This window comes from Lepisma saccharinum, chromosome 2 (assembly GCF_977018435.1).
Source record: "Lepisma saccharinum chromosome 2, izLepSacc3.1, whole genome shotgun sequence".
Classification (NCBI taxonomy): Eukaryota; Metazoa; Arthropoda; class Insecta; order Zygentoma; family Lepismatidae; genus Lepisma; species Lepisma saccharinum.
Genome location: NC_139230.1, coordinates 184,208,744 through 184,221,967, shown reverse-complemented (window position 1 = coordinate 184,221,967; position 13,224 = coordinate 184,208,744). Strand labels below are relative to the sequence as shown.

Below are 13,224 nucleotides of genomic sequence, written 5' to 3'. Positions count from 1 at the left end.
TGTGCAAATAACGTATTGCATTCTTGAGAAACAGTGGTAGAAGTAGAAATCCCTGGTAACTTTCGGGAAACAAGCACAGGTTCTTCTGCATATAGGTGTGTTCAGCCCAGTGTCAGTCTCAAAACGCGACTCTATAGTTGTTTGGCGCCTAACTTCTCTAGCAGGTTGCCACTTTTGCTGAATGTTAAATGAACATGGTAATGGCGGATTTTGATACAGGAACTCGTAGTATTGTCGTCCCTCGGTCAAACATAGTAAATTTGTCGAGTGAAGATATTGTGGAGGAAATGTTACTAATAAATGTAAGTGCTTTAAAATGTTATTCTCTGTGCTGTGTTCCCAAATAGGCACTATAATTTTTAATATTCTTTGGCACAGCGGTGCAAGTTTCTCCCAGGTGTGACGCATTGGATCTAAAATTGGCATCTAATTATCAAAGTTTAGTTTCGAACCCTGGCTCAGACTTGTGAAACTTTCCTTTCGCATAACCGGCATGCAGTCGCTATCAGAAGCATACGAAGATGCATGCTAGAAATCGTTGTGGACTAGCCAAGATGCATGAGTGCGCAAGTGTCGCAGAATCCCTGAGAGGAGACTAAGGGTGCTTATTCCTCAGTTTCGTCCAGTAAATTTTAAGAATTCAATATTTATTTGCCTCCCCTTCACTGTCGAAGAAGTGACTCAAGAGACATAAGAGTCAAGTTTTTGAATCTGACACTAATTTATTTATTTATTTAAGCATTGGATGGTACTGCTGAAAAACAACATACAAACCTTATACAACAGTTTATTACAATAGATAAATGACATATAGACAATAAAAAATTTAAAAACATACTAAGAAGACCAATTTACGTTGAAATAATAGAATTACAATTTTTAAAAATACAATACAATCTTATAACAAAGCACACATTAAGTAGTAAAATTACACATGCTATTTTAATAACAAAAGGCCATTATCCTCGAACGAAAGATGATCGTAATTGTGATATAAGAAAATAAAAAATTCCATTATTTCTAAAATAGGAAATGGCAGAATTGTATACATTTCCTTTTTAATCGAACTTGCAAATGTAGTCTGAACATGCAAGACAACAATTGCTTCATACTTTCTTCTAGTTTCGTCGATGTCATAAAATTCTAAACGTGGTACCAACAGCTGCCAAGTGCAGACGCACATCTTGCAGAGTGAATAGAGCACATTCTCCACATGTGAACAGAAGAAAGGTCTGAACAAATCTTCACGCCTTTCACGGTCTAAACAGTGCGGGGAATTGAGTACGTTTGAGCGTTTTATTTGATTTATAGTACAGCCGCGAGTCAACTACGAAGACGGTTGAGTCCTCTATCCTACGAATGGGGAACAAGTACACTGTCGACAAACCGATATTGGCGTTACAAGTTTGAGTTTTGTTTTTAAGTCCACTTTATGCACAGAAAGGCTAAACCGAACCACTGCAATGTGCCTCCACTGGATATTAAACCTGGATGGCCTTACAAGTAACTCGTTACTTTTCTCATAGGTTTTTGAAATGAGTAACTGTAACTTACTTTTCCATATAACTAGGAACAAAACTAATAATTTCTTTTACAGGTACTTTGTGTACTTTCCAATAATAAAGTACCTTGTGGCCTGCTAAAATGATCTAATCTTCATATATACACATTTGCTCAAATGTTTTGCGTCATGTAATGTTTTCAGGCGTACTTAGAATTTTCTTATCTCAATTTTCTGATATTTAAACATATTATATTATAATTTAATGGAAATTAGTGTTAGTTTGAGATGGTCACAACATTGTAGAAAAGAATAGCAAGCTCACCTTTGAAGTTTATAACATGCAACACTTTCTACGAGTTATAGGTAATCTAGATTAAATTTAGTATATCTATATTTTTGTTACTTAGCGTCGCTTTTATTCCACTTTTGCCTGATCGCGGTGATGAGGATAAGTGATGTGATGAAAATGATACAGGGACGCTCACAGAGAACTCATACCCAGGTCGGGATTCGAACTTGGGACCCCTGGCGTCGTAGCGCGCTGTGATAACCACTCCGACACGGAAATCGACCATGGAAGAAAGTAACTGTTAATTTTTCAGCAACGTAATTGTAGCTTGTTTCTTTTGGAAAGTACTTTCCAAACACTGCTTTGAGCGTAAGGGAAGGCTATGACCAGGCTATGACAGGGGTGACTGACTACCCCTCCTCCAAACAAAAAACAGGATGAAGAATTGACAAGTCTCGATGACCATTTGTTTCAGCATGCTTTCAGAGGAACTTCCTGCTAGCCGCCTTCCCAGTTGACGAGGTCTCTGGAAGGAACTGTTCTAAGGGAGGAAAGGAGTGAGCTTGTCTGGTAAGGTGGTGTCACTAATGTGACATCTGAGAACTAACGACCGCCTGTCACCTCCATCTGCTTCTTGCGTTGTTCCTCCCTTACTAGATGCCATCCTTCTAAAACAGAGAACCATGCAGCAGTGTGCATAACCAGTGTTTCCTGCATCGGATCTTTGTGACAACACACGTCAGAGACTGACTGAATTGCCATAGCAACCATATAAAATGCGATGGAACTTTCAGAATAATAGGAAAGTAGTATCATAACACGGTGAGTGATAAACAAGCACTAGTAAGTTTTCCCTCAATGCTGATAGAGCAGACATGTTCTCGATTCGCACACATTCCATTTGAGTTCTCTCGGAATTTTTAATGCGGAGAAAAGCATTCGAACTGATCTCTCTCTCTCATATATATATATATACACACACACACACACACATACATACATTACCGTATTAATTCCTACAACTCTCCCATCTCTCGCGTATACAAACCCAGACTTCCTTGACAGTCGCACATCCATGTCTTAGGATAGGATTCAAAACTAGTGCCCCTAGCGATACGATAACCACTTCACCACAGGGGCTAGCCCATCCATTATGGTATTAATTCTTACGACCAATAACATGCAGGTTATTTGGCATTAGAACACAATGGAAAGATTCTTGTAAGTACGTACTTAGTCTTGAGTTTGAGTTGCTCAAACTCTTTTCCGTTCCAAAATTTTACCCCACCTCCCCTATTAATCCCATGATCACTTCATATTTTTTCTGTCTTTCTTTCTTCGTTCTTCTTCGTTTACCGTACGTTCGTATTTACATAAGAGGGAGAGGGGAGGATGCGTGTAACTTGTTTATTATATTTTCTTCCGTTGTTGATTTTCTTCTTTTGTTCCAGTCTCCCGTTAGTATCTTCATATCTCGAACAGTTCACATCTTGAGAGATTGATTTGATGTATGGACACGCAAATTATGTTTTTTCCTACTACTCTTCTTGCAATATTGTTTTCATTATTACTGCATTTGTCAGGATGATCAATTTCCACAGTTTGTCTTGCGCTATATGTACGTCCCCAAATCATCTTCATTTAATACTGTGCCTCTTCATCTGATCTTCAATATTCTTCTGTAATCCCAGATTTCGAAGATTTCCAGTATTTTCCTTTCAGCTTCAATCACTGTCCATGTTTCACGTCCAATAGTGCTGTGCTCCAAACGAATACTACTGGGATCCTCTGAGGACAACTGACATTTAATTTACTTACTTACTTCCTTCATTCTTATACATATGAAATAAATATTATTTTTACTCTTTTGTCATTCACGTATCTGGAAGTACATTTCGGGGGAGGGGTCCGACCAAGTGCCTCAATAATAATAATAATAATAATATAATTAGAATAATTATATTAAATTAAAGTAATATTAATTAAATATGTAAGTCATTTAATATTGTATTGCAATTATTACATCAATAGGTAAAAATATAGTAAAGAATAGATATATAACAGCATTCATTATCTAGCTTACTTGTAGTTAAGATCGCCAAAATATGCGTAAAAACAACTGCCCTGGCAAGGAAATTAATGTCAAATAGATAAAGAATTGAGTATTTATTGAATAACTAAAGAGGATGTTAGATCCAATTGTGATAGGCAAAAATAATTGTACGGTGATCACGTTTAATTGCATATTACAATTAACGAAAAGTAAAGTTGATGATTAATATGTTATGCATATTATCATAAGTAGTAGTGTGCAAAAATCTTTCGAACTGTCCTTAAGAGCCGTATGAGCCAAATTCCTTGCCTTCCAATAAGTTTAGCGGAAATAAATAACCATCGATTACATAACAAATGCTAAACAATTATATTTTGGTTATTTAATTTTAGTACTGGTAAGTCTTTCGGGGGGGGGGGGGGTCCGGACCCCATGGACTCACCCTAATTACGTCCGTCCTTGTCTTTTGTCTATCTAGCTCCGCATAGTAGTCATGAACACTTCTCGATTGTAACGATTCCATTGAAAGTTAATGGAATTGTTATAACCCAGAAGTGTCCGTGACTGTACAAGTAGAGGGAGTAAAGTGAACAGAGTTGGTATTGATTACACCGTCTCCATCTCCCGCCTGTATCAAAATCGAAATGTACAGAACTTCAGATACTTCTAGGAGTTCACGATAAGACACTTTGAAGAAACCGCAAACCGACTCACTCGCTCATTCACTTCATAATATAAGTATGCGACCTACACATACGAGCTTTACTCTTTAATGTACAATGGAAATCTGTTTAAACAACTTCATTCATTCACATTTTCGTACCTGATGGTATACAATAATCCGTGATTCTTAATTAGTCTACATTAACGATACGAAATACTTTGAAAACACGAGTATGATTCAGAAAACCAAAGTATGTTAGCGTTTCATTGTCTACTCGTGTTTGGCTGTGAACACAGTATTAAAAAAAGAAAAAAATCCGTTAGAGAGAATTGTGTTGCTATCTAGTTGGTGGACCACATTCAACGATTTGTTTTCTTGTCATTGGAGTGTAGTTGAATCGACTGTAATAAAATCTTACAATGTACATTAGGCATAAGTTGATTTCCTTTCTTGTGCCCTGACTGTTGCTATTATTAAATGCGTACACATTACACTGCGAAAAAACAGAATAAGGAAAACTCTGAGCGCTATAGAATTAGCCATCTAGTCTTGATCCCTGTCAACCCTAAACATGGCTGGCGCAATTTCAAATTTTATGGGTTTAGTTTTGATCGAGAAAGTCTTAACATTACAAAAACAGATTTTTTTTCAGTGTATTGCTTTGACGACACTGTCAAAGTTGCTATTTTCAGACCAGAGACTTTCTTTGTTGTGTTAATGGATCGCAGTTCGTTAACAGCTTATAAATTCTCAATAGGTTTTCTTTAGTTCTTGCACAACAGCTGCGTTATGTCGAAAGTAGAAGTTTCACTTTTCAATCATCTATATTTGGCAGTGGTGCCCGTTCACTCTTGAAGAACTGAAATGGAAGCGTGTTTGTTTACTGTGGCGGTACTAACTGGTAGCAGTCTTGAGCGTTAGATCAAAGAAGCATACGAAAAATTGTGAGAAACTCTGCAAACTAGAAAACTTCCATTTCAGCCATTGATGAAATATCATGAACTTCGGTGAAGTGATTGGGGTGCCACGAAACAACGTCAGGGGTCCTAGATTCGAATTTTTGGAAAGGAAAGGTATGAGTTTGTTCCATAATCCATCCTCATCGTCGCGATTAACTGAGAGGTAGAAAAGAGTACAAATGAATCAAAATGAAAACAATGTGTACTTATAGTCAACATGGATTTTGAGGGTTTTATGAATTCTGGGGAAAGAGTTAAAAATTTCAATAGCTGGGCAGTGATTGTGGGTTGCTTTTGGTCTGTAAATGAAGACGACTGACTGCAAAAGAAAGAAAGCTTTCGGGTCTTGGCTGTTTTCTGGTCCGCAATGCGTCGAATAGTCGTAGTATTTCAACGCTGCTCCCAAGGCAGCTGGGGTGGAGCAAGGGAAGAGAGCTGGCTGCTTATTTGGAACGATCTTACTTCAAACCCCACTGCAGTAGCGTATTTTATCCGGGCTTCTGTTAAACTTTATTTAAACAGAACAAACTTGTTCTCGCTCTTCGAATATCGCTGTGGTAACGTGTTACAAAGACGACGGTACTAGGTTCGAATCCGAGTCCTATCATCTATTCCATCATTCATTCTTATCGTTAATATTAATTTAAAAGTAGAAAACCGGTGTAAACTAACCAAAGTAGAAATAGTGAGTGACATCACTTTGTGAACTAGTAGCAACCTACCTCCCTATAAGGGAGCTTCCTTATTTTATTTTATTTATTATTTTTATTATTATTTTAAGGATCTCCGTTTGAATGTGGATTCGATCAAAAATCATCAACCCGAATTCAGTTTGAAATACGATTTTTCCTATTTGCAGTAATCTTCCTTATTTTTGATTTGAAAATTGTATTACTCTCACCGTGTCAGATATTACCTTGAATCAACATTTCTCGTAAACGGACTGGCATTCATTTTATAGCAAGCCAAAAAGTTTAAATACTCTTTTGTGCACAAATAGGTTAATCGAGAATGGGCCTACAAGTTTAGGTTTAGTTTGTAACACTGGGAATTTTTATGGCATTGCACATACGATATATTAGTCGTAAGAATTCTTGGTGATTTACCACCTAATTTAAACTCGTAATAGCTCAAATAGAAGCGAATAACATGTAGAAACATTGCGTATTGCTGTTCAATACCTCCTCTTTGGTTTAGAGCGTCAAAATTAAACATGTTAACTAGTGTTTCACAATTTCATATTCAGTAATTCCTTATTTATTATAAGAGTGTTTAAAAAATACAACTGCGTAGAAACGAGACCTGACTAGTATGTGCAAACTCGACTTCGTTATGTAGTCCCGGGCTAAGTAATACAATGGAATCTATCTTGAAGTTTGTGTACTAGCGGTTAAGGCCGTGTTTGAACCTTTGGCCTGCCACAGCAAAGTCGTTTTCGAAAACCCCTCTCTTTCTAAAAGCTGCTATGGTATTCAAAATTCTGAAAAAAATACATATTTAGAATTCCTTCTAGAGCATTCAAGTGAATCTTCAGATTGTGGAACTTTGTGTTGATTATTTTATCCACTTTTATCCTTTATCGTACATCATACGATCAAACGTGTGAGATGGAAAAAATGACCTAAGATATTTAATATTGAAATAGAAATCAATTTTAAAATTATCCTGCTGAACAGGAAGAGATTTTGAGAGAAACATGTTTGAAAGTTTTTACAAGAGGGTAGGAATTAAATTTTCGGTCAAAATTCCATTCAGTGACAAATTTGGAAATTCAAGAATCTTGAGACCTACAGTCCAGTGTCCTTAAAGGTGAAGGAACACATCACGAGCACCCAACGGTCAACAGATCTTGAATTTCTTAGTAACGACAGGGTAGGGGACGTTGCTAGGATACTAATAGTTCCTGCAAGGCTACTGCTGGATTTCACCAGATTAGTATGAGACGAAGGCAGGAAAGAACCATCTTAAACGGTGGCCGATACTTGTTCCCGTAGCAAATGCTCTCCACGTACGAAAGATCCCGCCGTGTAGGCCTATTGTCTTACATATCTTTTTCTTACCGGTCGTCCGAGTTGTGTTTATGCATGTATTGTCTACTTCGTACATGCAGGCTTGTTACGTAAAGTCGCCATTGCGTAAGGAACTCTTAAGGAATATGTCCTGCTGGAATGCGGCGTTCTGAGCAGATAAAAACCTTGTGGGTGTGTGAAACTCCTCAGCATCATCACGACGAACGAAGTGTTCATTTTGAACGAAATTGTATCCGATTCTCTGCATGCCTATTGTCAGTGTTGCCAACACAAAGAACAAAGTATTGCCTAAATCGAGCTAAAAAATCCTGTTTAAAAAATCCCTTTCATCTGTTGATGAGCATACTCGTGCCTGCTTTTGAAACTAGTGACCTTTCTAGTTTCTTTTAGCATTTCCAATGTCGATATGAAAGCCATTGCCATAGTTTGTTAATAGAAAACATTTCTGCTTGAAGCAGCCTTAAATCATGTACTGGAGGTGCCTGTTAATCAGAAATATTGATTTCCTTTGCATTTATATATAAATATATGGGTGGGGGAGAACGATAGAAGGGATAAGGCAATGAAATGATAAAGTAGTTGAATTAAAGCAGTTGAAAGTTCATAGGACAGTATGTCATAATTAATTGACAGTATAATCAAAGGAAACTAGAGGAAGAAAGCCTGTGAAGAAATTCGTAGCTCTAAAGAACACCTAGATGGAAATATTTTTTATCTTACTGCAATATTTATTATTAACCGAATATTAATTACAAACTGGAAACCATATTACATGGACTGTTCATCTGAGTATCCAAACACTAAGGTTGATCCATATTGACATACCAAGGGTTCTGGGTTTCCTCCGCCTTTCAGCACTCCCAGAGCGAACGACATTGTTCAGTTTTCGTCTCGGATTAAGAATTCTTAAACATGCATACGCCTCCTGTGTTAATGCAGAAGAAAGTGCCGCTTATATGAATATTCACACGAACTTTTTTCCTTACACGTAGAAGTATATCTATAAATATGCAAAACGTGCCATTAACAGAGTTGCACTTGCGAAAATTAACACAGTAGTTCACATGAGCTTCACTTGAAACTGTCATTGCATAAGTAGCCATGCTTGAACAATTGCCGGAAGCTGGTTATTTAGGAGTGTAGTTTCGTAGATGTTTGACTAAGTGCGTGTATTAAAAAGAATGAGTAATTTGTTGAGATTCATTTGGTTTCAGCATTGGGGAAGGAAGGTGGACTAAGAAATCGTGAAACAAATACCGGTATTAGTACACCAATATTGTAAATTCCTTAGTTTTATTCTATCAGTTGCACATAGGGCCTCCCCGATGGCGCAATGGTAGCGTCGTCGCCTTGTAATCAAGGGGTCCCGGGTTTGATACCCGGTGGAGGCACGTAGTGGTTCGGGTCCCACTTCAAACTGTAGGTCCAGTCCCAATTACTTACTGTGCATAAAGTGGGCTTAAAACACAATCAATCAATTGCACATAACAAGACCACCAGTAAGACAAGTCAGGAGAGCATTATATATATATTTGGATGAGACAGTGTACGCTAGTGACATCACCCTCAGGAACAGTGTTAAATCTCCTAAACGAAAATCCAGTGATGAGACCAAAAAGCTGAAGTACATGATGATGTTCATAATTCAAACATTTAAAAGAGTGGAGGTCAAAATATGTGTGTTACATCTTAATCTTAGAGAGTGCCATTCATGTTAAATATGAAATGGTACGTATCTTCAGTTGTAGCCGTGCATCTGAGCAGTGTTTTAATTTATTGGAGGAAACCATAGAACCCCACTCACCCTGAATTTTTCAGATTCTAGAATTCTTTATTTCGTTCCCAACCGCGGGGAAAGTTTCCCTGGAATATTTGTTGTATAATCTCTATTTTCTGCAGTATAAGAATGTAAACTTATAAAAAATATGTGTACTAATGGTTTGCCAAACATTTGTGGAAATAATGAAGTTTCTGGAACTATACAGGAAAATTTTCCTTTTGGATTGCAGCTTTTAATAAGCATAATCAAACATTTGGTTGCCTTTCTTATTAAAATGAAACACTTGCATTTACTTGTTAATAAAGGTAGGTAGTTCATTAATGATCTTTTGAGCTATACCTACATTCCTACATGTGTCTCATAGTATGTTCAACACTGTTTTTAATTCATATATTGATTGTAGCATATATTTTAGCACATAATTAATTTTAATTCAGTAACATGTTGTGACTTATGCAGTTGCAGTTACGTGTATATTTAAAACAGTATCTAACAGATTTTTTTTTATTTTTTACAGTTAAAAAGTTCCTTGAAGATGCTAAAGAAGAATTTGAAGAAAAATGGAAAAAGAATCCAACGGTAAGCTATATTTTTGCTTTTGGTAGAGAGGGTATCAAATTAAATACTTGTGCAAAACAAACTGTCAATTGATACAAAAACACATGACACTTTTTTAATTAAGTCTTGCATCAATTTCTAATAACCTAATAATGTAAACACATGCTTGCTGTCATGTGTGGCTGGTGTATGAGTCGTGAGGAGTTCACTTTGCCAGTGATTTTAAAAACAACTGTCCGTAGAGGCAATGGATTGTGAAAATTCAACAGCATTTGCAACAAGTTAGTTCTTGACTTGGCTCGCACCCATCTTACAAACCTGGGAATACAAATGGGGTCGTTGATATTACCTTGTTGATGACACTCTTCGAATGATATGGTCGTAGACAAAGATTTATATAATCAGCCAATGGTAGACTGCATGAGATATAGTCACCACTATAATAAATAGATGTACGCCATATTTGCTGTTTCTGAAGATTGGGATGCTCGGAATGTTTGCAAACTTCTGTTATACAAACATTCTTAATCAACGTCATGGTGTTACTGGTATTGAGTATTGGTTGGCTGAAACACAAATTGGGAAATCTGATAGCTGCGGTTCAATCTATTTCATTCGCCATTGATCTGTGTGAACTTCTCAGCACTGTGTATGCATTGCATACTGTGCCAATGCTGTGAATTCTATGCCAGGGACATTTGCCAGAGTAAATAAAGTCCTTTTTCCCGACATGATTGCTTTTCGTCCTTTTTCTGTTGTTATGGCGTTGTCCGCTGAAGAGGTAACTCCCCTCTGAAGACAAATAGTTCAACCTAAGAACCATACGCAGTCGAAGATTCCAATTAATCTTAATGGATTCATTCCTGGTGCATAATTATCTTCTAGCTAGGTTCGAAACAATTACTGTACCATGGCGTCAGCTAAGGATAGTACCGGAACAACCATTGTAAATAATAGAAACAAGACTTGGTGACGACACGCTCGTCTAGTTCGAGCCTTTGGCAAACTAGAATGTACAGTCACCGGCAATAAAAATGGGACACCTAGATCCTGAAATTCTTTCGTCATGTGTGTTGCCTAACTCGACGGCGATGATTAGATTTTAATAGCAAATTTTCAATGACAAGTTCTGCCACCGTCGTAGAGTTAGGCAACACACAACTCCCTGCAAGGAAGCGAGGATTTCAGGATCCGGGTGTTACAATTTTTATTGCCGGTGACTGTACATTTGTACTATTCGGTTTATTCAGACATACCAAATGGATACTACCGAATTATCATATATTTTGTTTATCGTAATTACCTGGTTAGTCATTGTAGAATGAACCTAGGTGAGCATACTTTCAGAATAAAATTCAGTTTTCGAGGGCTCGTGACGTTGAAACAGCGTCAGACAGAAAAACGTCAAGAAAGCTGTTTCTCTTAATGACTTCAATGCGCTGTCAAAAGCTGGTGCGTTGACCCACTGTATATATTGCTGCGTATACTATGTAAACAAGGCCGAGAACGGGATTTCATTAGATATAGTCACCACTATAATAAATGTACGTCAATTTGCACAGTAGTTTATATGGTATAGTGTAGATATCTTAGTACAGTATAGCACATAGTTGCCGTTTGTAAATATTTGGGATGCTGCACGAGACGAGATTGCCAAACCTCGTCTCGATAGCGTCCCTAGTAACAACATTTTCTGGAACAGAGTATCATATCTGACAAGTAGTATCGCGATGAAAAACAGTCCTGGATTTCACTTCCATGCCCAAGGGTCCCGGGTTCGAATCCCGCTCGGGCTTGGTTGTTTGTGAATGTCCATTCATCAATTTCATCACTCATCCCCATCTTCGCAAATTAGCAAAGAGGCACAAAACGCGAAGTAAAATAAACTAAATCAATTAATCAATCACTTCCATGCAATGATCATGGATGCATGTGTTCCTTGCCTGCCCGATTGAGTAGTAACGTCGTCGCCTTGTAATCAAGGAGTGCCGGGTTCGATATACGGTGTAGGCACATGTTGGTTCGGATTCCACCTTAATCTGTAGGTCCAGTCCCGATTAGCCTATCTGTGTATAAAGTAGACTTAAAACTTAAATTCAGTGTGTGTTCGTCCTGTAACATCATCAGTCCATTTGATTGTGGAAATAATCTACTACATAGTGCAACAAATAACTGTAATTCCGTGTAAATTTTGCTGAGCACGCAAATTCAGAGAGAGACGTTAATTATATCCCGAATTATTAATTCTAGGTTAACCGCGACGCTATAATGAAAGATGAAGTAGTGAAAGATCCAGGTGATCCTAATACAACAACGCGCTATACCAACTGTAGACAGAAGCCGAATGTTAACAAGTGTCATAATTCAATCAGACTGCACTTGGAAAAAGTTGCGTAGGTTAAAATGCACATCATTGAGAGACCTTGAGATAGGCTTTGATTGATTTTGTTTATTTTGCTTCCCTTTTCTGCCACTTTTGGCTAATCGCGACGAGTGATGATATGATGAAAGAGCACTCGCAAAGAACATCCAAGACGGGATTCGAACCTGGGACCCCCAGCGCTGTGCTAACCACTCCGCCACGGAGGTCGCCACTGTGAGATAGGAAGTCACCCTGACCCTGCCTGTTCACATTTTAGGCAGATACATGCCAGCACACAATGGAAACTTTGAGCAGTGGAAATCTACTGCGTTTGTTGTCACACACTGCCAAATATGTCTCGAGGATGAGACAACGTGAGCCAGAAGCGGATGTTGAAAGCTCCACAAATACTTAACCATGCGGCTTGGATAGCATCTTAATCTGACAGCCGTCAAGATGGCACCCTAGCAGGTTCACCACAGAAGTCACTCACGAATGAAGCGTCCAGCGTGAACAGGAGGAAATAGTTGGTGGTAGATCTTCACGGTGCATCCTCACAGCATACTGACAATCAGGCGCGGATCTACGTGGAGGGCGTTAGGGGCGATCGCTCTTCCCAACCGCCACATTTTGCACATATTACCCCTAATATTTTCAAGAACTCAAATGTTCCGTCTTATATCACCAAGTGTAATAGATTCGAGAATACTTTTTGAAGTTTCATTTAAGTCCACTTTATGCTCAGGTAGGCTAATCGGAACTGAACTTGCAGATTAAATTTGGATCCTAACCGCTGTGCAATGTGTCTCAAAAGGGAATAGAATCCGAGACCCCTTGACAGAATAGGTTTTTGTTTTGTTTGCTTATTCACTTCATTCCTTATATCTGATCGTTCAGTTAACTATGGCAATGGAAGGAATTATGATAACGACACAATAATAACCATCTATTCTAGCCCTGGATTCTTATTTCCACAAAACGTTGCTCCAATCTCTAGAATATGTAAGTTGGTTCCTTTTTACAGT

General features: G+C 38.0%; 1 protein-coding gene across 5 annotated transcripts in view; it reads left to right on the top strand.

Annotated features, from left to right (window-relative positions):
* Positions 1-13,224, top strand: part of LOC145984224 (cAMP-dependent protein kinase catalytic subunit 1) — a 408,508-nt gene that overhangs the window by 347,568 nt on the left and 47,716 nt on the right. For all 5 annotated transcript variants that reach the window (XM_083117788.1, XM_083117791.1, XM_083117787.1 and 2 more), the window contains one exon: positions 9,797-9,858. In XM_083117788.1, the coding sequence (XP_082973914.1) occupies positions 9,797-9,858 (62 nt within the window). The remainder of the gene's footprint in view (positions 1-9,796; positions 9,859-13,224) is intronic.